General features: G+C 34.9%; 1 protein-coding gene across 1 annotated transcript in view; it reads left to right on the top strand.

Moving 5' to 3' along the window:
* Naa35 (N-alpha-acetyltransferase 35) overlaps positions 1-25,621 on the top strand; it is a 42,943-nt gene that overhangs the window by 3,584 nt on the left and 13,738 nt on the right. Inside the window, exons 3-9 of the mRNA XM_081747751.1 lie at positions 3,682-3,830; positions 5,450-5,673; positions 10,698-10,878; positions 13,928-14,132; positions 20,286-20,467; positions 22,845-23,036; positions 23,827-23,967. Coding sequence (XP_081603877.1) covers positions 3,682-3,830; positions 5,450-5,673; positions 10,698-10,878; positions 13,928-14,132; positions 20,286-20,467; positions 22,845-23,036; positions 23,827-23,967 — 1,274 coding nt within the window. The remainder of the gene's footprint in view (positions 1-3,681; positions 3,831-5,449; positions 5,674-10,697; positions 10,879-13,927; positions 14,133-20,285; positions 20,468-22,844; positions 23,037-23,826; positions 23,968-25,621) is intronic.

Raw genomic sequence — 25,621 nt, forward strand, 5'->3', positions numbered from 1 at the left:
TCTATTTGCTGAAACGACGACCTCAGCAAATAGAAAAAAAAAAAAAAAAAAAAAAAACCAATTATGTCAGTTAAAAGAATTTAAACTTTTTGATAACAGTGACTATATATATGACTGTTAAAGGATTTAAACTTTGTCATAACAATGACTATATATGTAACTGTTAAAGAATTTAAACTTTGTCATAACAGTGACTATATATATGTCTGTATTTTCATTTATTTTCGATATTGTCTGAAGAAAGATATGTTAGATATCCGAAACCGTTATTATAATTTAAAATAAAATGTGTTTTAAGCTTTGGTCAGTGTTTCTTTTGTTAAAATAAATTTGTAGTATAAGTTGGATGGCATAAAAAATGAACTAAGACAAATTGAGTGTTTCGCATGTGTAATTAAAGAATTTGGTAAACAATTTACAATAAGCACTTATTAACAGGGAGAGAAAATATAGGATGTGATATGTTAGCGTGTAGGGAGAGACACATACGTGATGATATTTAAATGTTGAAGATGTTTTTGATCACTTCCAGAGTATCATTGTTTTACTTTTCCTCTGTCGAATGTTCTCAAAGACCCGATGTTGGGCAGCATTGTGTTCACGAATCATGGTCCCAGACAGAAAATGCAGGTGGTTTACAGGCGCCTGTGAAACATGCATAAACAGGCGTATTTTTAGAGGCGCCTGAAAATAGAACACTTTTAAACGCATGAGACAGGTATCGATTTTTTTTCACGATCATTGCATGTTCATTTCACGGAAACAGGTAGTTTTCATGTTGATAAGGTTGCAACCTTGCAACATGAAAAGTGCGTGTAAACAACATGTAGAGAGTGGAATACATGTACGTAACCGGCATATTCCATGTAGTTGACATATACGTTACCTCATGAGAATCTGACGACAACTGCTTTTCATTTGATAAAAATGTAACTGACATGTTAAATACAGGTGTTAGCGAATTAGCGAGCGTGCTAGCGGAATATACATGTAAAGTAAATCGTATTAAGTACTAAACATGTCTCAGGACCTTGCATATGTGCATGACGAACTGGAGACTTGGTGCCTGAATATTACGTGTTTCCTACACCTGTAACATTAATGATTCACTCCAATCAACCTTGTTCATTGCATGCACCTGTTTAACCCATTTTTTGGCAATCATGATCATTGTATTTTCCGTTTACCTGCACATTGCATATAGGTGGGTTCACACTTCGCATGTACACGGAAATGATACAGGCAATGTATTCAGTTGTAATCCCATGTATTATACATGTGTCAGGACCTTGCATAGCGAATGTCGAATTGTAGACTTGTGTCTGAATATTGCATGTCTCCTGTGCCTATAACGTGAATGTTTAGCTCCAATCCACCTTGTTCACCACACGTATCTGTTTAATCCATTTATTGGCAATCATGATCATTGCATGTTCCCATTCACCTGTACATTGCCTATATACTACACGTAGGGAGTTACACACTTCGCATGTACACGAAAATGATAAATGTAAAATAACATATTCTACATCATGCATTTTCCATGCTATACGCTAATACTTGGTATTTACATGTAATACGAATGTCACACATGTATATTACATGTTGATAAAAAGGCACCTTCTTTGTACTTTTCATTCTTACTGTATTGCGAATGTTATCAACTATCCATTCAAGGTACTTTACATGCACATATTCCCTCCATTTATTTGCATGTGAGTGACTACGTGTACATTGCATGTTCTCATTTTAATGTACAGGCTCTGTATAACGCTTGTTTCCGTGCAAAATTTCCAACAGAAGTTTAATACTTTTTCCACATACATATCACCTGAAGACAGTGTGCCTGTAATATTTTCTTTACATGTGTTTTCACCGAAACAGGCGCCTGTATAAAGCCTGTCAAAATCTGACAGGCTTTTACAGGCAGTTCCATGTAAAAAACATTGCATGTTTCCTCGAAAATTTTCATAATAGGTATCACGAATATACTCTTTCAGTATATGTGTGTGTTCTTTTTTGTTATACCTATGTAAGTAGCGTGGCATATACATTTAGATTTCATAGACATTTGCGGAACCTAGTGGATTAACGAAGAAACTTTTGTAATCTGTTAGTTTTTCCTGTTAAATTTAAGTTTAACCATGTGGTCTAAACCAGTGTTATTCAATTCTTTTTTCGCGTACCTGTGACGATACTTTTATATTCATTCGTATACCAAATTATAGATAACTATTCAGATTATATTCAAATTGATATAATTCAATAACTATATTTCAAATTATAGATAACTATTACCAAAAGTAATTTATAGAATTTATTTCCTATTAGTTAACAACCCAGTTCTTATTAATTAAACAGGAAAATCATGTTATTAATTTAATAGAATTATGTTACAGAAAATTTAATAGAACTGTATTATTTTAAACTAGGAAATGTTTCCACGTGTTACTGCGGCCAATAGTAGGCGTTCTTCCTTTTGCATATTTTATTTAGAATTCGTCTTAACACGAAGTCTCCCATGAAATTCGACCGCGTAATATGTCTCGCACGAAATTCGACCACGTAGTATGGAAATCTTAGTAAACCACCCCACCCTTTTTGTGGATTAAAGACTTCAATTACTACACTATCATGGACATGTTAATATAATGATTGCCCACCCTTTTCTGGCATTTCCAAAAATCCTCCTTAATTGTACTTTAAGTCACAAATCCTATGTGCTGTCCAAATTTCAAGTTTCAGCCTAAAACTGTTTGGCCTGGGCGTTGATCAGTCAGGATTTTTTTTTCTTGTATATATAGAAATTTTACATAGAAGTCATCGCATACGCCAGATTGAATACCACTAGTCGAAACGACTGAGCACCACCCTCGAGAGGGAAAATGTTTGGTCAAGAAGCGGACTGGGTAGTGTAGTGGTTAAATACGTCGGCACGGTAAGCCAGATAACCGTGTTCGATATTTGGTCCAGTTGAACATTTTTCACTCATTGAATTTCATTAAATTCGCATCTAAGCTCTATGTGGAATATGATGTGAGAAGAAATCGGATGATTACTAAATTTACTATATAACAGCTTCCAAAGTATTCAATAGTATAGACACAAGATTATCTAGTCACAACAGAGGTTTTTTGCAGTACAGTCCATGAGATCTGAGTGCTGGAATATATAATGTAGTGTCCCCCTACCAGGATGCTAGGTGTAAATCCTGTATGAAAAATGTGAACATACTATTAAAAAATGAAAAGTCAGAAAGAAAATGTATGGTATGTGAATGTAAGTAAGTAGTAAATAAATTCAACCTCTCATTTGAGATTACGGGATTTTTATTATTATTATTATTATTATTATTATTATTATTATTATACGTGTATATTCAATCGAAAGAATTATTGAATATCAAACTTTCTCTCCTTGATTTTGTCCGTCAGAAAAAGTGCTACAAGAAAGGATAGGTCTTCCACATTTAAGATATCACAAGAAGTAAACCAGTTTATTGTTGTTTTGTTAATATATTCGATTGCAAATTAAAATTCCCGTGGAAGATAGTGAATAAATAAGTTAATTGTGTTCATGTGTGATGGGAATTGAGAATGGAATTAAAAATTTATTTCGTAATTTACCTCTGAATATTTTCCACATTATTCATACATTAAGAGTATTTCTTTCTTTTTCTAGATCTTGAGTTGGGGGAATTACTTCACGATTCTATGTTTGGGCTTTTTGAAGCGATGTCTGCTATAGAGATGATGGATCCCAAAATGGATGCTGGAATGATGTGTAATCGTGGCAGTAAGAAGGCTCTTAGCTTTGATCAGGCTGTGCAGGTAAAACTTTTTTTTTTTTTTTTTTTCAATTCACCGTAGCAAAAGTGAAACAAAATGTTAAAACTTTCATTACAATATTATACTAGTACAGTCGCGTTCTTCTCCGCACTTGAATAGTATTTCTCACTTTTATTGGTAATCTGCAAATAAATTATGAAGACAGAAGAACTTGAAGATGTGTATTGAAAATATATATTCAACTGATATCTTTCTCGTAAGCAAGATTAATTGGCAAGTAACTAAACCCTGATTAACATTAAAACTTGCTGGAAATTTTGCTTGTGTTGCGTTCAGAACTAATAAAATAAGTTTTGCTGGCATAGACCGTACACACGTCAGGAATCAAATTCGAAGCCACTCACATCACAGGAAAATGCCAATTGCTTAGTTATTAGGGATTTTCTACATTAAATAAAATAAATAAAATGTTTTACACCGAAAAATCGAAAATAGAAAGTCATATTCAACATTTAGTTCCTCTGACCGGGTTTAGATACTTGTTGCTGAAAGATGATTATTCTAATCCCAGCTCTCGCTAAGTGGGCTTTTCATCATTTTGCCATTTTCATCCATCTCTTTTCATCGTTCCCCTTAATCTCAGTCCATAATCGTGTGACATTAAAAAAAAGAGCATTTGGAGTAATTAGTATATATATATATATATATATATATATATATATACCAAGAAAAGAACACGTCCATGACAAATGTAGAGGCATCATAGAAACTACCAGTGGTAAAAGTTGAGAAGTTTGCGCTTGCACTTTGTCGTTAACATGTACTGTTATACAACGATATGTTATACACTAACCCAAAAGAAGAAGATAAAAGTAGAATGATAAATTATTTTGACGCATGTAGCTAAAAAAGAGGCAGGTTTAAATGTAATTGATAAAATAACAGAATCAGGTAATAAAATAACAGAAAGAAATTTATAAAGCGATATCTTTCTCCTAGTTTAGTATTAGACTTTGTACTTTTTAAAATGATCTGTCAGTAGTAAACTTCTTTCTGTTATTTAATTACCTAATTATCCATTACATTTCAATTTGCTTCTTGTCTAGTTAGAAAAGAGGCTCGGCGGCTTAGTGGTAGAGCACTTACCTCTAATGCGTGGGGTCCTTGATTCGATCCCCGGCCAAATAAGTTTGTGGTAGACAACATCGTGTCCGTGGGTTTTCTCGGAGTACTCCCATTTCCCCCCACATTCTCATTCTACTACTTCCATAATCATTCATCCACTTGCCTTAATGATCTGTCTCCCTTTGCCTAAAGGGTATAATCGTGGGTCGTTAAACTGAAAGATCTGTTAAGTTACATGTGTTACTACTCAATGATAAACGCCATATCATCCTGTTTTAATTTCTTCTCCTTTTGGATTAGTGTATAAAAATTAAAGAGACGATTTCTTTCTCGTTGTCGTTGTAAGTAAGTCTAAGTAGTTTTAACATTAGGAATAGTTCGTGTGCGTCCCACATCTTCTACAAACATGGAAGTTAACTATTCCGATGTTATTTGAGTCAATTTCTGCTTATAACCTATGGTTGTGTAACTAGGTACATTTAAATGTAGTGTTTATTAATTGATAATGTTTTAATGTGTCTTTCTTCCGTTTCTAGGCTGGGACGTTGAAGCTTCAAGATCTTACACCTCCTGAGCAAATTGGAATAATTGATTGCACATTAGCATGTGTAGTTTCATGGCTAGAAGGTCATTCTCTCGCTCAAACTGTATTTACGAATCTTTACTTACACAAACCTTATCAAATTGAGGATAGACCAATAAAAGCTTTTAGCATTTGTATACTGAAAATAGTTGACATTATTAAGGATTTTGTTAATAGGTAAATACTTGATTATGTATTTCATATATGAATTTTAAAATATAATTTGTTTTAGAGTATTAAGTTGCTAATGTGTAATTTGTTCCTTAATGCGAAGATCCTGAATACTTAAGTTTCTTCCGAAAGTTGGTGAGATATTACATTTATTGTAGAAACTACAGTAACATTAATTACTGAAATGTAAAATTTGCCACTAAACAGCCAAAATAATTTTTAAAATTGATTTTGACAAATATTTTGCTCATTAACTCTTATTTTCATGTATGCGGTATTTCACTTGTAAGTTTTTTTTTTTTTTTAATTATTTATTTATTTGGTCTAGGAATTAATTCGTGCGGTTGGTACGCACACATTGAAGCTGTAGTACAAACACAAAATACATAAATATCTTAAGAAAAATATTGTCCATCGCTAGCCACCACTTTCGCCCATCTGTCAGGCAATGTACGGATTCCGTGGCGAAAGAAGTCCTCATCCTTGGAAGCGATCCAGTCAGAGACCCATGTTTCGATATCTTCTGAAAAAGTAAACCGCTGTCCAATCAAATCGTTGTTCATGCAATCGAACAAGTAGTAGTCCGAAGGAGCAACGTCTGGTGAATACGGCGAGTGGGGTAAAACTTCCCATCCGACATTTTCTAAATAGGTTTTGACCGGTTTTGCGACATGTGGGCGAGCGTTATCATGTTGAACAATAAGTTTATCATGTCTGTTCTCCCATTCTGGTCGTGTTCTGGCCAGAGCTTGCTTCAAACGCATTAATTGTCGTCGATAACGTTCTCCATTCATAGTTTCACCCGGTTACAGCAGCTCATAGTACACCACACCTTTCATATCCCACCATATGCACAGCATAACCTTTGCACAGTGAATATCTCGTTTTGGTTGTGATGGACCTGGTTCACCTGGTTTCACCCAGGCCTTTTTTCGTTTAGGGTTCTCGTAATGGATCCACTTCTCATCACCCGTAATAATTCGATGCAGAAACCCCTTTCTGCTCTGTCGTTGAAGCAGCAATTCGCAAATGGTTTTTCGTCTTTCAACGTCTCTGTCTTTCAATTCATGTGGAACCCAATGTGACATCTTTTGAATCATTCCCATGCCTTTCAAGCGTTTGGAGACTGTTGTTTGATCAACGCCTAATGCTGCTGCAAGTTGTTCCTGCGTTTGACACGAATCCTGCTCGAGCAATGCTGTCAATTCTTCGTCTTGAAATTTTTTTGGCTGTCCAGCTCGCTCTTGGTCTGCCAAGCCGAAATCACCACTTCTAAACCGTGCAAACCACTTCTGACACGTTCGCTCAGCTAGAGCATGGTCACCATACACTTCCACCAAAATACGATGACTTTCAGTCGCACTTTTCTGCATGTTAAAGTAATGCAGCAGGACACCCCGCAAAAACACTTTATCAGGCACAAATTGCGCCATATTCACTTAACTACAAACTGGTGTTGTTGACGCTTTAATCCACTGCCCTATACTACGAACGATACGCGATGACAGGGGTTTGCAACACATGTGTGGATACACGGAACTGTGGGACGCTCCGTTCGTTGCGCCATCTCTTGTCCACCCGCACGAATTAATTCCTAGACCAAATATTTATTGACTAAAAGTAATATAGATGAAACAAAATTTAAACTGCGCCATCTTAGTATTTGGGAAAGGAGATGGCATTATAACATGTATTGGAAATAGCCACCATTGTCATCCAGGTAGAGTTGAACACAACATATGATATTTTAGGTTAGTTTTGATGTGCATGTCCCCAGAGGTTGCCTAAAGTTCTTCGAAATGGTGGTGTTTGATTTCCGTTCGGTCCAGTTTAAAAAAACTCGACCTTTCAGTAGCCTAATTAGAAATAATAGATCGGAGAAATAAACAATATTGAATCCATCGGAACAATAAATGGATAATAATAATAACCACAGTAGTACAGTAAGATATAATTTTATACTCAAAAAATTAATTTTATATTCATGACTATGTGTAACCTTTGTCTTGTAAACAATTCGATACAGCATAATATGTGTACAATAGAAATTTGTTGAGAGACTTCTGCATTTTTGGACGGAATAAATAATGAATACTTACGAAAAGATACATATATAATTAAGTGGGATATCCGATTTCGATTCCCGTTTGGAGCTTACGTGGTTCGGATTCCACGTTAAGCTGTAGATCCATGTCTTAAATAGTTTCGGTGCAAAAAGGATCGCACCAACCAATCAATGAACAGTTTTCTATGTGTTGACTCTGTTTTACAAGCTTTTCATCGAGCAAGCGAGACACAAGTTTTCGAAATCCTGTTAGTCCAACAATCAGATTTTGTGATATTATTTCACCATTGGTATGTAGTTACTGGTACTTAATGCAAATAAAATAATTTCATTATTGTTCCTTCCTACGATAAATTTGCTTCGATACACACACATCCATTTATGATTATTCAAAAATTATGTAGGATGACATCAAATTGTTTGAGAGATTCTAAGGCTACACTTTTAAACATAATTTTCAGGGTGGATTGATTTAAATCAGTCTGATTTAAATCACGATTTAAGTTACTTGATTTTTTAAATAAAAATCGTTGATTTAAATCGAATTCCGAAATAAATTAATTTAAAGTGAAAATAAATAAAATCTCGTTTCTTTTCTGTTATTTCGATTATGAAAGTTAATAATCATAGTACAATGAGACTCAAATGTACAGTATAGTATGAAAACAAGTATCATGCAGAGGATGATTAGGGAAAATCCCGTTTTGAACAGGTAAGGGAGCAATCCTGCTTTATTCTTTTCGTAACATTGGGTTGGGGGTTTTAAAATCGTTAACTATTCCGAGGAAATCACCATCGACATTTAAGACGAAAATTCTTTTTTGTGCGTGTCTGTTTATTTGTTCCCAGATAATAAGGCGTATTTAGAGGGGTCCTATCCCCTCTCCATTTTTTTTTTGTTAATTTTATAACTTTAGGCGAAATTTATGTATTTCATGCCGCAAGATAGTTCTGAGTTTTTTTAAAAATAGGCCCCTGCCAAATATCAGTAACTTCTGTGAAAAAAAGTGTCATTTTGATAAACGTTACTGTATTTTTTCCTTAATGCTTAACATTTTAAATTATATCACCGATTTTTAGGTGACAGGGTAGAATCTTCATTATTCGATTAAAAAAGTACCAATAAGGCTTTTTACTTAGTTTTCTTCAAGACTGAGGCATTTTAGAACACGTAACATATGCTTTCACGCCTTTCTGCGTTGAGGCATAGTGTGTGAAGACGCCATAAATTTAAAAAGATATTTTTTTGTTATGCGTATTATTATTATTATTATTTGGCGGGTTACATTTTGCATTCAGAAGACTGAAATTTTGCACACTCGTTCAGTGCCCCCCTTAATAATTTTCAGATATTTTCAGATCTCTGTGTGGAAACAGCGGGGTCTAGAGGGGCAAAAATGTTTAAAAAAGGATATTTTTAACAAAAATAGCTTTTTTCGTGATTTTTCCGCCTCAGATGGAGACATATGAATGGTACCGTTTGAAAGGCTGTTCTATTCTGAAGAAAATTAAGTACATACTATGCTCCTAGGATAAATAGGGATGTCTCAGTAAACTGTTACCTGAGATCCTGTTTTATACGGAAATCGGGGTATTTGGGGAATATTATTTTTCGCGAGCTTACTTTTGCACCTACAATATCGAAATTTTGCACATTTACTCAGTGCACCCCTCAGTATTTTTCAGATTTATTTCAGATCTCTGCCATAAAACAGGGGAGGGGTCCACAGAGCTAAAAATTTAAATATATATCTTTCTAACAGAAAATTCCTTTTTTCATGATTTCCCCCTCCCCAGATACATGATGGAGACATTTGAAGGGTACCGTTTGAAAATTTGTTTTATTCTGAAGAGAATAATGTACAAATCATGATCCTAGGATAAATAGGGATGTCTGAGGAAATTTTTATATTATATCCGGGTCATCTGGGGCATTGTGGGAATGTTCTTAGCTCACTGTTAAATAGTTTCCTCACCCTTACTACTCGAGATAGAAGCTTGAAATTTTGTACACACATTTAGTACAGCCCTTAGTATTTCCCAGTTGATTTTCAGATCTGTGCGTTAACACAGGGGAATCCAGAGGGGACCAAATTTTATTTAAAAAAGTAAAAAATATCCGATTACTCTCAAAATTTCCCGCTTCAGGGACATGATAGGGAAATGTGAATGTTACTGTTTGAAAAGCTGTTCTATTCTAAAGTGAGTGATGTATGTAACATTATCCTAGGATAAATAGGGATGATGCTGTAGCTGCTTGACTGAAAGTCTATAATTTACCTTTAAAAAGAGCCATAATTTAAAAGGGTTAAGAAACATTGTTTGGGATTGACATAGGTTAACGATTTGGGATAATTCAAAATTCAACCCCAATACTTTCACTTAAATGGCATAATTAGCATTTAATACTAATTCCTAATGCTTTTTCTTCAGTTCGCGACTTGTACTATACGAGGAGAAAGATTTGATTTAAATCAAAAAATCGATTTAAATAAAAAAAATCAACAAAAATGATTTTTTAAAAAAAAATTCATGATTTTTTTCCACTCTGATAATTTTATATTGTCGAGTGTTGATTATATCTTGCTCGTGAGTCTTACCATTAATACAAAAGTTATCTACACACGAAGAGGCAGAATAGTTTCAGTTTTGTCTTAAGTGTTCTAGAAAGCAGGTTCTAGCCAGCAAGGTCAGTAAGCCGGTAGAGCAGAGTTAGAATGGCCAGTACAATCCATTTGTTTGTCCTGATTCAAGTTCTTATCAGTCAAGGTCAGAGTTGTACCACGTTTTGGACTCCCTTATGACATGTGAACAGAGTTAATCAATAAAAGTCAATACTATTTTCTAATTTAGCACCCGAAATCTACGAAAAATAGTTACCTTCGTGTGTGTGGAAAATTCAACCTTGAGCATTATAATCCGTGGGATTTACCTCTTGATTGTTGACACTCTTTTCTTGTTAAAGGGCGTCCGTATACGAGGAAGAAGATTTCCAGCCAATGGCTTACGGTTATCGTCTGGTTCCAGATGTATCAGAATCTCGTGCACTAGGTATGCTACGTGAAGTGGAGGAAGAACTTCATCGAAAGTTAAAAAGCACAAGAGCAAAGGCAGCCGAGCAAAAGGATCCAGATACTCAAAGAGAAGTAAGATTTTTCTCAATAATTGCAAAACTAACATATGTATAATAATAGCAGTTGGGGGGAAATATAAATACCCCTTTCTTTTACTTTATTTTTATAATTGACTTATCTAGGATAAACAAAAATTTTGTTGAATAACGAATTCTGAAATCCTGAGAAATAATTCCAAATTCTAAAATTGGACAATGGAAGTGCGTGTGGATTTTTTCTTTCTTTCTTTCTTTCTTTTTTTTTTTTTTTAATTAGATGGTAATAGACTAACAGAAAAATCAGTTGTACACAGGTAATGGAGATCTTTAAGATTTTTTTTTTTTTTTTTTTAAAGTTTGTCTTTAAAGACTAATGAGTAAGAATTAAACCCGAAAAATGATTCCTCTTAATAAGTATAAATATCATCACACACAATAAAGGCAAACTTGATTAAAGATTTTACCTGGCCCTTGGATAGAGAGAAGCTACATTTTGATTTTTAGATGGTAATGTTGCAAGTGGAAATATTTTGGGATTGTGAATATTTGTTAGCAGAACCACATGAAATTGATTAGTCGGTAAGAATAAATAGAATATTCCCGCGAGCTGTGTCCTCTCTCTTGAGATGTACTCAATTTTGGCCTAAGTACACCTTCTTGCGTCCTAATATTCTAGCACAACATTCAATATGGCGAACTGTGATATACAACGTTGTGCTTTTTAAGCAGTATTTTTTACTTAACTGTTACGCGGCATGTATTTCCAGAATAATCTTATCGCTCAGATGTTTAAGTATCAAAATGCCCATAATTGATCATTTGATGTAGCTGCTATATGAAGATACAGTATTTGTTGATTTTTCACTTATGCAAAATAACGAAATAGAATATGCTTTTTTTTTTTTTTTTTAATGCACTAATGCACTGGACTTGCTTGTAAGATTGATGTTTGAAGGATTGTGTGTGTGTGTAAAACGTCAATTTATTCAGTTTTGTTTATGTAGGTTTCTGTTAATGTAAGGTAATAAAACAAATAAAAATTTTATATTAGCAGATCTTTTTCGTTTTTCACTCGAATTTTCGGTAACTCCTTGACGGTTACCTTTGACGGGGGACGAAAATTTCGGTGAAAAAGCGAGGTTTTACCTGAGTGTTATTATTTTCTTAATTTTGTTTCTCAAAATTTCTGGCTCCCTATACTGTTTTCTTTTATTTGTATTGAATACTATAGCAAACAAAAATTGAAGAACTATGTGGTGTACTAAAACAAATCTAGAAAACAGGATAGAAAGCCAGGAATTTGGGGAAAAAATGAAGGAAATAGCAACAATGTAACCAGGTTGAATCTCACTTTTCTCCGTGGAAAACATTTTCATCCTTCGTTAAAGGTAAGGGTCACTAATTACCGAAATTTGGATGAAAAAAATTCCCAGTTAAGGTAAAGGTTTAATTTTGCTTCATTGTTATACATTTTGTGTGTGTGTGGAGGAGTGAGGGGGGGGGGTAAGTTTACCGTCCCTTTTCAGCATCGAGACTATATTATGAGACGTGGACTACATTTCAAAGTGGAATCCGCACCACCGTAATGTGTTCAATTTTTTAGTGCTCGCACTGGAAATCGAACCTGGGACCACATGTACCAAAAGCACACGCGTTAGCCACCAGACTAGCTGCGAAAGCTCGAAGAATTGTGCGTATTATTTCACTGTCAGAGATCAAGTAAATATTTTTTCTTTCTTCGTTTTTCTAGGAAGTATTACTAATATGAAATAGTTCCATGTTATAGTATTTTTCAATTTTTACATTCGTTGTTGATGTAAATCGCTTGATGATCTGTCAGAAATAAATTAAAAAAAAAATACTCACCTTTTCTCAATCTTTGTACTGTTATGGATTTATTATCGTTAATCATGAATTGTTGAATTGGGGGGCGCGGTGGCTCAGTGGTAGAGCGTTCACCTCCGGTGCTTGGGGTCCTGGTTCGATCCCAGCTCGCGCCGTGTGGACTTTGTGGTGGACAAACACCGTGCTCGTGGGTTTTCTCGGGGTTCTCCCTCCCGGCAGGAGCTCATGTGGTTCGGATTCCACGTTAATCAGTAGGTCCACGTCTCATATAGCCTTGCTGCTGAACGGGACGCTAAACTAAACTAAACTCAACTCAAACTCGGGGTTCTCCCGTTTCCTCCCACTTTCTTCATTCCACCATTTCACTCATCTCTCATTATCACCGTCTCCTTTAGCCTAACCGGCATAACCGTGGGACGTAAAACTTAAAAAAAGAAAGAGTTGTCGAATTCTCGCTACCTTCACTGGAAGTAATGTCAAACCACGGCAAGATGTTGATGAGGATCGGATAAATGGGAATTTATTATAAATCACTGAGGTATTATAACTGAAGAATACACGCACCTTGAAGCTTCCAAAGTGAGTTTTCACAAAGTAAAAATCTTTAGCTGTTATGCTGCGTTTGTGACTCTAACTTTAGTCCGGAGTACCCATGGCGGAGTTTTATTTTGATTTCTGTGTTCGAATAAGAAAAAATTTTCATACCTAACTTTATAGAAGATAAAGATTTTTGATAAGTTGGGTTTTGAAGAGACTCAATTAGGTGCATCTTTGTATTCAACATCATGAATATTTTCTTTTAGTTTAATATGTCTGGTTCCTGTAGTCATGCATCTGTGTCTTGGCACTAAGACACGTGTAGAATCATCCAGAGAACTATTGAAGAAACTGCTGAATCCGATATTTTTTCTGTTTTTGGAGACACTAATTTTGTTTTAAATTTTGCATCTTAAATCTTTTGTGTGTGTGTGTAATTTGTTTAAAACTGAATAAAATAATATTTAGAATAAGTTAATAAATATAGTAGTTACCTATGTACTCAATATCCATTCATCCTGTTCCCTCTTTTTTTAAGTATTAACAGGTGCTGCCACTGAAGGTAGCACAAATTCAACAACTGACAGTTGTTTAATATATTTGTAACAGTGTAAAGAGAAAGGTAAGTATAAGTACTTTTTGAATATATTTACTGTACGTTTTATTACTCGTTTATATAAATTCTTTATTTCGTATTACAGCATGAAGACTTATTAGCATTATATTCTCGAATAAAGTTCACTAGAATGTTCTACCAAGCATTAATCAGCTTAGGAAAACGGGAGCAACCTGCTTTGAGTGAATGTCAGAGATTTATAGCCGGATGCTTAGAAGTTCTTTTGATATTACAAAAAACAGTACAGAGAGGCATTCAGCCGGAGACTCATCCAGATCAAGGATCACGAGGTAAGTTCTGAGTTTTCTGCAGGCAATAGCGCGTCTTTTTAAGCCATTTTAAGCGGCATATTCAGTAGTCTTCGTCGATAGATCATCATATTAAGATAAGTTTAATTGATCGTGTGGAAGAACAGTATTATAACCATAAAAACTGTTAGCTTATACCAATTCTATGTGTTCAATATGTTTTACTACTATAGATGAAATTGTGATCCGAAAAGTCGTACGTGATTACATTGTTGCGAAAAATGTTTTGTGTTGGCAGTGAATCTAGTCGTAGTTCTTCTTCTTAATGAATAAGAGAAGATTCCAGTTTGAGACACCGAACAACAGATAAAAAGATTTTTTCTTCCTTTTGAAAGTAAGGAGTGCAAATGATCTCATGACAAAGTACGTATCATGGTTGTGCTGTCGGGTTTTGATCTACGTAAGTGTGTCTCATTAATTTTCTGCAGATCTTAGGAAGAGGTTCCGCTAAATAGATGGTTTAAGGTTTAGCGTTCTTTTCAGCAGTGATATTATATGAGACTCAGAGCTGAAGGTGGAATCCCAGCCACAGAAGCCCCTGTCAAAAATCGAACTCAGGTCTCCCGCGCTGAATCGGGTAAATAGATTTTTGTTGATAAATCATTATTAAATCAAGAAATGCTTCTTGGCGAAGAATTTAATTTTAATTTGATTTGTTTGTTGAATATCTTAGATTACCATGTATGAGAAAATATTTTATATTTTAGGTATTTGCATTTGGAAATTACTTATGATTTAAAAGTTCCAATGTTAGCGATATCAGTAATAAGAATTGACAATTAACCGTTCCAACATTGTGTAATATGTATGTTTAAAGTTCTGAACTGAATGCTTATCTAGAGTGTTCCGTTTACCGTCTTAGTAATGAGAGTCTGGTATACAAAATGTCAAATTATTTTAGTTCCGTATAATGCTTCAACATCAACATTTTTGTTATAAAAGTTTACATATGTACTGCTTCCGTCGTATACTCATTTTTTAAATTTTCAAGTAGGAAAGTAAGGTGCGATAACCCATTTTCGGTTAATTAGGTGTGTTGTTTTAGAGTTTAACACCTGTTGTCAAGATGTGAGGTTGTAATGAGGCGTGAACCTGCATCTCAACATAAAATACAAATTATATGTACTGTCACCAAAAATAGATACTCTTCTATATAACTTCTTCCAACAATTTTGGAGCGATTATTTAATGACAACTTGAAAGCTTATTAATTAGTTAAAGACACCGTGAAGCAGCCTTAAATGAAGAAAAATAGCATACAGTTTCGATGGTCAGCTTCCATCATTCTCTGTGCGATTTGAGAAACTTTTGCTGCTTAATTGATTACATGTCGAAATTTCTTCCTATAGAAAATTGTTCACTGTGTACAAAGGAATGAAAATTGAGTCTCATTGAAGCAGTATGTGTTGTGGATAAGTAATAACTTCAAAATTCTGTAAATCAAAATTAACGATTGCATAATTATGTTAATAACTTGAGCATAACACTTTTTTCATCAATGAATAAATGTGGCCTAACTAGAACTAGCACTAATAAGGAGAGCGTGCTTGTATTGGAAACATGGATTTCATATGCGTACCATAAATTGATTTTGGTCATTGTTCAGAATGCGGAAGAATGATGGAGAGCAAGGCAATGTAGTGGGGAACTGCCTTTTCAAAAATGTTACAAACTTATTTCAATTTAATAAATATCTTCACGTTTTTCAGTCAAACGGACGCGTGTACGCAGTTCAAATGAAAGAATTTCAATATTAACAGCTTTCAAACTGCACTGAGGATGATTGAAGCCGACCATCGAAACTATCAGTTCTAATAATAATTAGATCTAACCTGAATAATATTCCTTTTATGTGTTTTTTAGCCTAAATTTCAAGTGCTTCCTGCGGGTACTTTTTGTCAGAGCTTAGACATAACTTTCTTTTATGTACGTCTTCACATAGTTTTTGTAACAACACTTGTATGTATACAGTGTGACTGGTAATTCGATTCATTCCTTGCAAGGGGAAGTACTTTGAAACATTTTCACCTATATGAACCGGGAGTCGTAAATCAATAATTTCTGAGCAATTTGCAGGTTAACGAGAGCTGCGCGAGAAAGTTTTACCCTGACCCACTTTTACATACAATAGAGCGATAAAATTTTATATGTGCAATCCTGCATACCTATATAGGTCATGTGGTAATGTACAGCTCGTAACTCTGCACTGTTGCTGTGTTACAAGTCCGAACGTGAAGTAAGATGTAGTGGTCCAAAATCCATTACTGCTCCTCAGAAAGCAGCGTAGCAACATCGCAGAAGTACTTGCCCCTAGGAAATGACTGCACGGTTGGGAAGAGGTGGAACGAAGACGGTTTGCGGTCAAGAGAAAACATGAACCATGGCGGATTTCATATCCAGGGTCGTGCATCTGTTTGGCCAAGATTCCGCCAGTGAACGGGTGTGTTGTTTTCCAGTAGACTGATATCTTTTGTCAGCATGCCACGCTCAGGGATTTTACAGAATACTGCAACGCACACAGCAGTGAGGCATAGTATATCCTGATAATTGTGGTACCATTTGCCTGGAAAGGAAGTAGTAATACCCCATGCTGATCCCAGATAAACGTGATCATCACTTCGGTCGCTCAAGTTGAACACGAACTTGCTTTGGTGATGGTACGTCGACACGCTATCATTGGTTTGACTAGATTTTCCCTGGTTGTCTTCACTTCCACCAGGCGAAGGCCGGAATGGTATCTTCTAGAAGGCCAGGGCCAGTTCCTTCCCAAATCCTAGACCAACCTAAAAGACCGATCTCAAAGTTGGAAGTCCGAACTCTTCCTTGAATCATTTCCTTGCATAAATACATGCTTAAAAAGTTAGTCAAACCAATGACAGCGTGCCGACGTACCATCACCCAAGCAAGTTCGTGTTCAACTTGAGCGACCGAAGTGATGATCACGTTTATTTGGGATCAGCATGGGGTACTACTAGTTGCTTTCCAGTCAAAGAGTACCACAATTACCAGGATATACTATGCCTCACTGCTGTGTGCGTTGCAGTATTCTGTAAAATCCCTGAGCGTGGCATGCTGACAAAAGATATCAGTCTACTGGAAAACAACGCACCCGTTCACTGGCGGAATCTTGGCCAGACAGATGCACGACCCTGGGTATGAAATCCGTTGTAGTTCACGTTTTCTCTTGACTGCAGACCGTCTTCGTTCCACCTCTTCCCAACCGTGCAGTCATTTCCTAGAGGCAAGTACCTCTGCGATGTTGCCACGCTGCTTTCTGAGGTGCAGTATTGGATTTTGGACCACTACATCTTACTTCACGTTCGGACTTGTAACACAGCAACGGTGCAGAGTCACAAGCTGTACATTACCACATGACCTACATAGGTATGCAGGATTGCACATATAAAATTTTATCGTTTTATGGTATGTAAAAGTGGGTCAGGGTAAAACTTTCTCGCGCAGCTCTCGTTAACCTGCAAATTACTTAGAAATTATTGACTTGCGACTCCCGGTTCATATAGGTGAAAATGTTCCAAAGTACTTGTAGAATATCCCCAAGGAATGCATCGAATTACCAGTCACCCTCTATACATACAAATGTTGTTACAAAAACTGTGTGAAGACGTGCGTAAAAGAAAGTTATGTCTAAGTCCTGACAAAAAGTACCCGCAGGAAGCACTTGAAATTCAGGCTAAAAAAACACACAAAAGGAATAAATATTATTCAGGTTAGATCTAATTATTGTTAAAACTGATAGTTTCGATGGTCGGCTTCAATCATCCTCAGTGCAGTCTGAAAGCTGCTAATATTGAAATTCTTTCATTTGAACTGCGTACACGCGTCCGTTTGACTGAAAAACGTGAAGATATTTGTAAAATTGAAATAAGTTTGTAACATTTTTGAAAAAGTGCAGTCATTTCCCAGAGGTAAATACTTCTGCGATGTTGCCACGCTGCTTTCTGAGGTGCAGTAATGGATTTTGGACCACTACGTCTTACTTCACGTTTGGACTTGTAACACAGCAACGGTGCAGAGTTACGTGCTATACATTACCACATGACCTACATGGGTATGCAGGATTACAAATGTAGAATTTCATCGCTTTACGGTATGTAAAAATGGGTCTGGGTAAAACTTTCTCGCGCAGCTCTAGTTAACCTGCAAATTTCAAAGAAATCACACATGTACAAATTACGCAGAAACTGTTGGTTTACAATTCCCGGTTCATATAGATGAAAATGTTCCATAGTACTTGTAGAATATTCTTGCAAGGAATGCATCGAATTACCAGTCACCCTGTTCATGTATACACATTTTTTTTTTTTTTTTTTTTTTTTTAAATTTTGGTTAGTGCACTAACACCTAAATCAAAATAATTTCTTGTAATACCGTAATCTTCTGCGTCACATATAATTATGTTTTCTAACATGATGTAAGTTTAAGTCTCTGTATGTACAACGTTACTAGATGAAACACTGTTGCCAATTAATATTGAAATTCAACCCTTAATCTGTGTTTTTTGTATGGCTTGAAATAGTTGTATCCAGTCCTTAGGGTTTCCTTTTCCGATGTTCAATAGCGGGATTTTTTCCGTATAGCAGGCCATTATAAATGATTACTCGTTTCCAAAAGGCTATGTTTTCAACAGTATTAACATATAAATAACCACATACTTAGTAAGTTTATATCTTTATGTACCCCCACGGCTACAATCATTAGTCGAGCCCAGCGAACGCATCGATGCTGCAGAGCAGACCATTGGCAGGACGACGCTACAAAATGTGTAGAACGAGGTCGACTACCGTTTGGACATGTATCGTATGACCAAAGGGATGAATGTAGAACATTTCTAGAGGGTTCAGAAAAGGTGAGTTTGCGTAATACTTTTGAAAATATAGCCCTTTGAGACCGAATGAATTATTTAAAGTAGCCCTGTTAATAAGCTTCAAATACGTTCCTTCAGTATTAGTTGTAGCCCGATGTAAAACTTGCACTATTTGCACTGTATGTTTTGTAGTTTGGAGATATATATATGACAAACCCTGAGACAGCTTCTTTATTCTACGAGACACTCTAATGTGTACTTTTAATCTAGTGCCAATGTTTCTTTTGATCATTCCTATAGGAAGCATCACAAGACGAAAAGATCTAATATATGCCTCTTAAGATACTTGTATCCACAAAATAATTTTAATAACGACTTAAATTATTTTCCGTATTTGTAGTTGGCTTAAAACTAACTTTAAGGTTGTATCTTTTAGCTGTTTCCTTCAATCTGTACGATATTCCTGGATACAACGGAAATGAAACTCACAGGGAAACGTCTTTTTTGATTCTGTACGAAATTTTTCAGATCCATACAGGTGTTTAAACATACGTCGTGTTGAAAGACATAATTGAATGCAACATAGAAGATTACAGAATAAGATTCGTAAAAATGCACGAAACAAGTTGATTTAGGTGTTAGTGCACTAACCAGCATTATGCTATATTGAATATACATATATATATATATACATACATACCAGTGTTGTTACATAAACTATGTGAAGACTTGCATAGATGAAAATCGTCAGTCTAAGCCCTGAAGTTGAGTGTTCGCGAAAAGCTCTTGAAATATAGATTAAAAAGACATTAAAGGAACATTATTCAGGTTGTTTTAATTATTATTATAATATGTTCCATATGCTCAATAACTAATTATTAGAGTTTCCTTCATTTAAGGATGCTTCAAGGTGAGTTTTCCCTATTAATTTTAGAATAGGTTTACCGATTTGAGTACAGGTTGGTATAATTTGAAGGAAGGTTACGGGGCAGGGAAAGAAATATGTACTTAAATAGTTGTATGAACTTCGTAACTATTGACAGAACAGATTATATAAGTGCATATTCCCTTTTGCTAACAACCATTCATCTCGCCTGAAATCCATCGTGGGTCTTCGGCGCCAAAAGCGGAATTTCTGACCATTTTTTCCTGAGGGAGATTTTGCATTGAATAAGGCTTTCAGTTGCTGAAAATAAATAGATATAAATACTGAAAAATATGAGAAATTGTTCAGAAGGAAGAAGTGTATTTTAGTTTAAATGTTTCATAGCTGAACTAGATTTAAGAACCCATTTTTATATTTGTTACAGGCGATCATCCAACAATCATGGGTTTTGATCCTCTTGTGAATCAGCGGTTATTGCCTCCAACTTTCCCTCGCTATACCAGAATTAAGTCAAGAGAAGAAGCATTGGAATATTTTGAAGAGTTACTCAACAGGTTGAAGGTTGTGTGTAAAATAACGAATTGTACATCATTTCATAGTGCTTTGGTAAGTTTTTCATGTTTAAGTGTACGATGTAATAAAACTTGGCACATTTATCCATTAGCGACAAACTTTTAGGTTATGAAGTTAAATCTGTCATGTTGCTAAAGACTAGTCATATGTTTGTAGAATCTCCGTCGTGGCTAAGTGGTTACCTTTGTCACATTGCAGGATATTTGAGTTCAATTCCTAGTAGGAATATATACAGGATCATTTCAGGGCAAAGGTGGGGAAGTTGCAACTCCTTTCTCAAGGCATGTAGGAGCCCCTAATACAAATTAAAACTTAATGATTACTTCTAAACTTCGAGCAGAAAATTCTAAGGAACCATCTTTTAAGAAGCTATTATTCATTTTACCTTACTGAAAAGGTCTTTTATGCTGTATATAAAGCGGTACAAGTAGGCTTTAATTTAGCGAATTTCCTCACATGCTATTTTCTCTTTATTTCTTTAAATTAATTGTATTCGCTCAGATCATTTCTACAAGTAACTTCGTACCTTTTTTCTTCCTGTAGACAACACAACCACAGATAGCCCAGACAAAGTAAGCTGAAAGCTGTTTGGACGGTGATACATAAAGTTCAAATGTTTTATAGAATTGTCACTCTGATGGCACTAGAGAAATACCAGCTTAGAATAACAACTATTCAAGTCAGCCATTTTGGGACTGTTCTCTAAAAGTTCTTTTTATTATAGAAAATGTTATTGTACCAATATTTCTGAAAAACATTATTTTAATCTCTCAAGTGTAACATATTTTCAGAACAATAGTATTTCGAGAAGTATACACAAGTGTCATTTTCGTTTTAAAAAACATTGTAAGGAAGCTGAAGTCTGGAAATTTCGATACCAAAAATGTTTGTTCATGATAACAAAGAGTGAAAATTCGACGTACTGTGTCGATGCGTTAAACACTATGCTACCCACTCCGCTTTCTGAACAGCCACACATACTCTCACTCTTAAAGTCGGTATTCTTTCGCTTAGATCACATGGTTTGTACCACGACTGTTGTATTTAACGAATGGAGGAAATAACTGTTCTTTAACACTCCATTTCTTCTTTAGGTGCTAATTCAATGATACACAGGATCCCGGGTTCAAATTTCGGTCTAGCCATGTACTCTTTTACTCGTTATGTATCATTGAATTCACACCTGTAGAGAAATTCGTTAATATAATAATGACTTGTTAAGCTAATTAAAAAATGAACAAGGAGCTCTATCGTGGCTATGTGGTTAGCGTTCGCACCTTTGACATGGGAGACTCGGGTTCTATTCCCGGTGGAGTGGTTTTGATCCAACGTTAAGCTGTAGGTCCACGTTTCATATAGCCTCGCTGCTAAATAAAACACTAAACTCAAATCCAGTCCAATTCAGAGATATAAAGAAGTAAGCAAGAAAGTTCATGGTAATTTTATACACTGAAGGGTCTGCATACAAAAATCTGATCTGATCACGATTCGAAAATATCTATAATGGCTTACATATATATATATATATATATATATATATATATATATATATATATATATATATATAATATAAAAGAGAATTGATCGAATTCAGAAATGAAGATATTATTCAAACTTAATCTCAAAATAACCGACGTGTCGTTACTTATGGCTATATGATCTTTTACACTAATGTTGTCTGGGGACACGGTGGTCAGTAGTGGTATACTGATTTCTGGAGCGAGAGGTCCCTGGTTTGATCACAAGTCATGTGAGTTTTTGGTGGAATTCATTGTGTCCATGGATTTCTCGGTGTTCTCTCGTTGTTTTCTCTCACGTGCCACCAGTCTTTCATAATTATTGATTTTCATTAATCACCCGTCTATTGTAGTCTAAAGGGCATAATTATAGGATTTTTTTTACTGAAGTTATATAGTGCAGTTCTTTCAAATACTTGAATTCGCGTATCACTGTTTAAGTATACGTTGTTTAAATAGTATTATCAGTAGCACAACACACTTTGATACACTATATTTAATTTCTAAATATTATCATTTAGTAGAAAGTTGTAATCTATATTCGATTTCTGTTCTCACTCCCGCCCCATTTTTTTTATGCAAGTTTCATGCTGTATTTATCAAAAAGAAATAAAATTATGTAAGGAATTAGAGATAGACACTAATGGAAATAATTATGTTGATGTAATGTTACAAGTTAAGTGGAGTTAGTTAATTCAAGAAGTAGCACTTCTGTACTGATTGAAAGTTAGTTCATAAAGTTTATAACAAGGTTAAATTTGTATTTATCATTATCCCCTTTAGATTAAAGAACACAACAGTGTGCTATTAGATTTACCATTTAATTTTATGTGATTGCTTAAAGTTTTAATTATGTTGTACTATTTTTTATATTTATTTTATTTATTTTTCAGGACTTCTTCATTGAGTTCAGCCGTCAAAGTCCTTGTATCCTTTCGAGATCTATTTTACAATTATTGTACTTGCCACATTGCAACAGAGTGCTTGGAGTGCATAACTTTGTCGATGTTCTTAAAGATGCAGCAAAGAATTTCATATACCCTCCAGCTTTGATGCCAAAATCAACTTTGTTAAATAATGCTCAAGTAAGTTTCGTAACTATAAAAATCAGTAAAAATAGTCAATTTAAAAATCAATTGAAAATGTGGTATTCTGTTAGATAAATTGAAATTTCAAGTTCACCAGTAGGTTACGTTCTACGATGAGAATTGAACTATAGAACTGGTTTGTGTATCTGTAACTTTCACTATTTTGACTTGTAGACTAAAAAAATATATAAATGACGAACTATTAAAACAATCTTACATCAATATATTCTTTGTATGTGAGTAACTTATGTAAATCCGCTTGGGGCGATAGTAATTCAAATTACGTAGCAGAAATAAAATGAAAGTATGTCCCCGATATCAATAAAAGTAGCCTACAGGCGGTTTTGCTAATACGTCATGAATTGTCAAAGCCAATATATTTCCGGGGATTTGATTTCCTCAGTTACTGCTCTGTACTTTAATATATATATTTCTACTTCTTTCCTTCCTGTCTGATGAAGCGCAACGAAATCTTTGTTTACATTTCTGTTGTGATCGTGTTATAACGTGATTCCTCGTAAATTATTAATTTTTCATGCCCGCTTCGGGATCTCTTTGTGCCTCTGTTAATTGTAGATATTTCAAGAAAATTAATTAAATTTATTATGTGTACTTATTGTATATTATATCTAGCATGTATGGTATAAAAATTTAAAGAAGCATCATAAAGCCAGTAGTGACAAAATCATAAAGTAGAAATTTAATAGAAAGTAGAAGAGGTCTAGCGGTTTATTGAGATTAGTACGTATTAAGGAGTTTAAAATGGATTTATATTGTCCTTTTTCAGGCCAAAGAATATGTCGATTCCTTTTTGAGCCATTGTGTAAGGCCGTTTGGCAGTTTAATTCAAATTTGTGGTCATAATCGAGCACGGCAGAGGGATAAACTTGCCCATCTTCTGGAGGATTTTGCTACTTTGCAAGATGAGGTAAATGTTAACTGTTCTCTTTCCTTTCTTCAAGCTGTTCCATAGATCACCGTAGAGCAAATCAGAAATGTATAAAAATTTTAAAAATATTCAGAAACCAACACTAGTGAATGTAGAAATTAAGTGTGAAATCAAAAGTCTGCATACCGTTCGTTGAAATAAAATTTAATCTTCAGTTTAATTCCTCACGGTTATGCCCTTTTGGGCTAAAAGAGTCAGATGATAATTTGGCAACACTCACATCAGTTTAAAGGAACGTATTCGGATACGTGCATGATGTTCCAACATCAAATCTTCAAAAACACTTAAGAGATACTAAACACAGCAATAATAAAATGAAAGTGGTTAAAAAGCATCTTCCATGAAAGATAGGCTTAAGAGACTTTTTTCGTTTGAACGAGAGTGTCACAAGTTAGAGCGTAACAAATTTAGTCGATGTATTGGAAAATTATCTTGTTATTATAACAGAGTAACTTTATTAGAAGTTAGTAAATATTATTATTATTTACGTTGCTTTTTCTGTCTTAGTTAACATTGTGTGCACTAATCTATAGAGGTTGGCCAGTGAATTAAAACTCTCTTCTAAGGTTGTACAATGTTAATTAAAAAATAAATAAATAGTTGCCTATGTGTAAATGGAATGAAGTACAAAAATAAAAATAAAACATTAATAAATAATTACAATTACTTTTTAAAATTAAAAGAAAATAATTACAATAGATGTTACAAATTAATCGAATCTCAAGCTAAGTTAAAGTTGATTGGTCTCCCGCATATGTCTTTGTAATATTTATTGAAACAAAATACCTTCCGACTCCACCCATGCATTTAAAATGAGTGCCTAGCCTATTCTGTTACAATAGGATAGCTTAATAAACCTTTTATAGTAGCTTTCTTATTTACTTCCATATTCTTAAACAGTATTTTATTGCCGATTTTTAAGAGCTTTAAAAAGTACAGTGTTTATAATATATTTAACTTTGTATTATATATGGATAGAGAGAATTATCTAAAATACGAGGCACATGTCTAAAAGAAAGGGGCGATAATTTCTTACGCGGGTTGGCAAGACTGATGAATTTAAGCATGCGCAGGAGCATGCCCTAATATTTTGTGCTTGCAATAAATAGAATCGTCCGAGTGGAATTGCGTACGTTCGAGTAGCAGTAATGTGAAATGGCTGCCGTAATACAAAATCCCGCCAAATGTGAACTGAGATCTGTCATACGATCAAAGAGCAGAATTTGGCTGACATGAATCGGGAATTGTGTCCCATTTACGGACCAACAGCAATAAATGAAGGGAAAGTCATGAAAGTACAGAGAGTGCGTTCAAATATTCATGATGATGAGTTTAGCGGAAGACCTAGTGTTCAGACGGACGATCTGGTGGAATGTGTTAACGAGAAAGTGCTATTCAATCACCTGATTCACAATGACTGAACTCACTAAAAAGTTTCCAGAAGTGTCTGCGAAAACAGTACTTCGAATTGTAACTGACAAGCTAGATTACCACAAACTGTGTGCGAGGTGCACGTGATTTTTTGACCTGCTGGAGGGAAGATGGCGAGGGATTAAACCTGGAGATCATACGCCACTTGGGAGTCGAAGCAGCAGTCAATGCAATGGCGGCATTCTGTTTTTTTTTAAAGCGG

The sequence above is a fragment of the Thermobia domestica genome, chromosome 2, assembly GCF_964235325.1.
Source record: "Thermobia domestica chromosome 2, izTheDome1.hap1.1, whole genome shotgun sequence".
Taxonomy (NCBI): Eukaryota; Metazoa; Arthropoda; class Insecta; order Zygentoma; family Lepismatidae; genus Thermobia; species Thermobia domestica.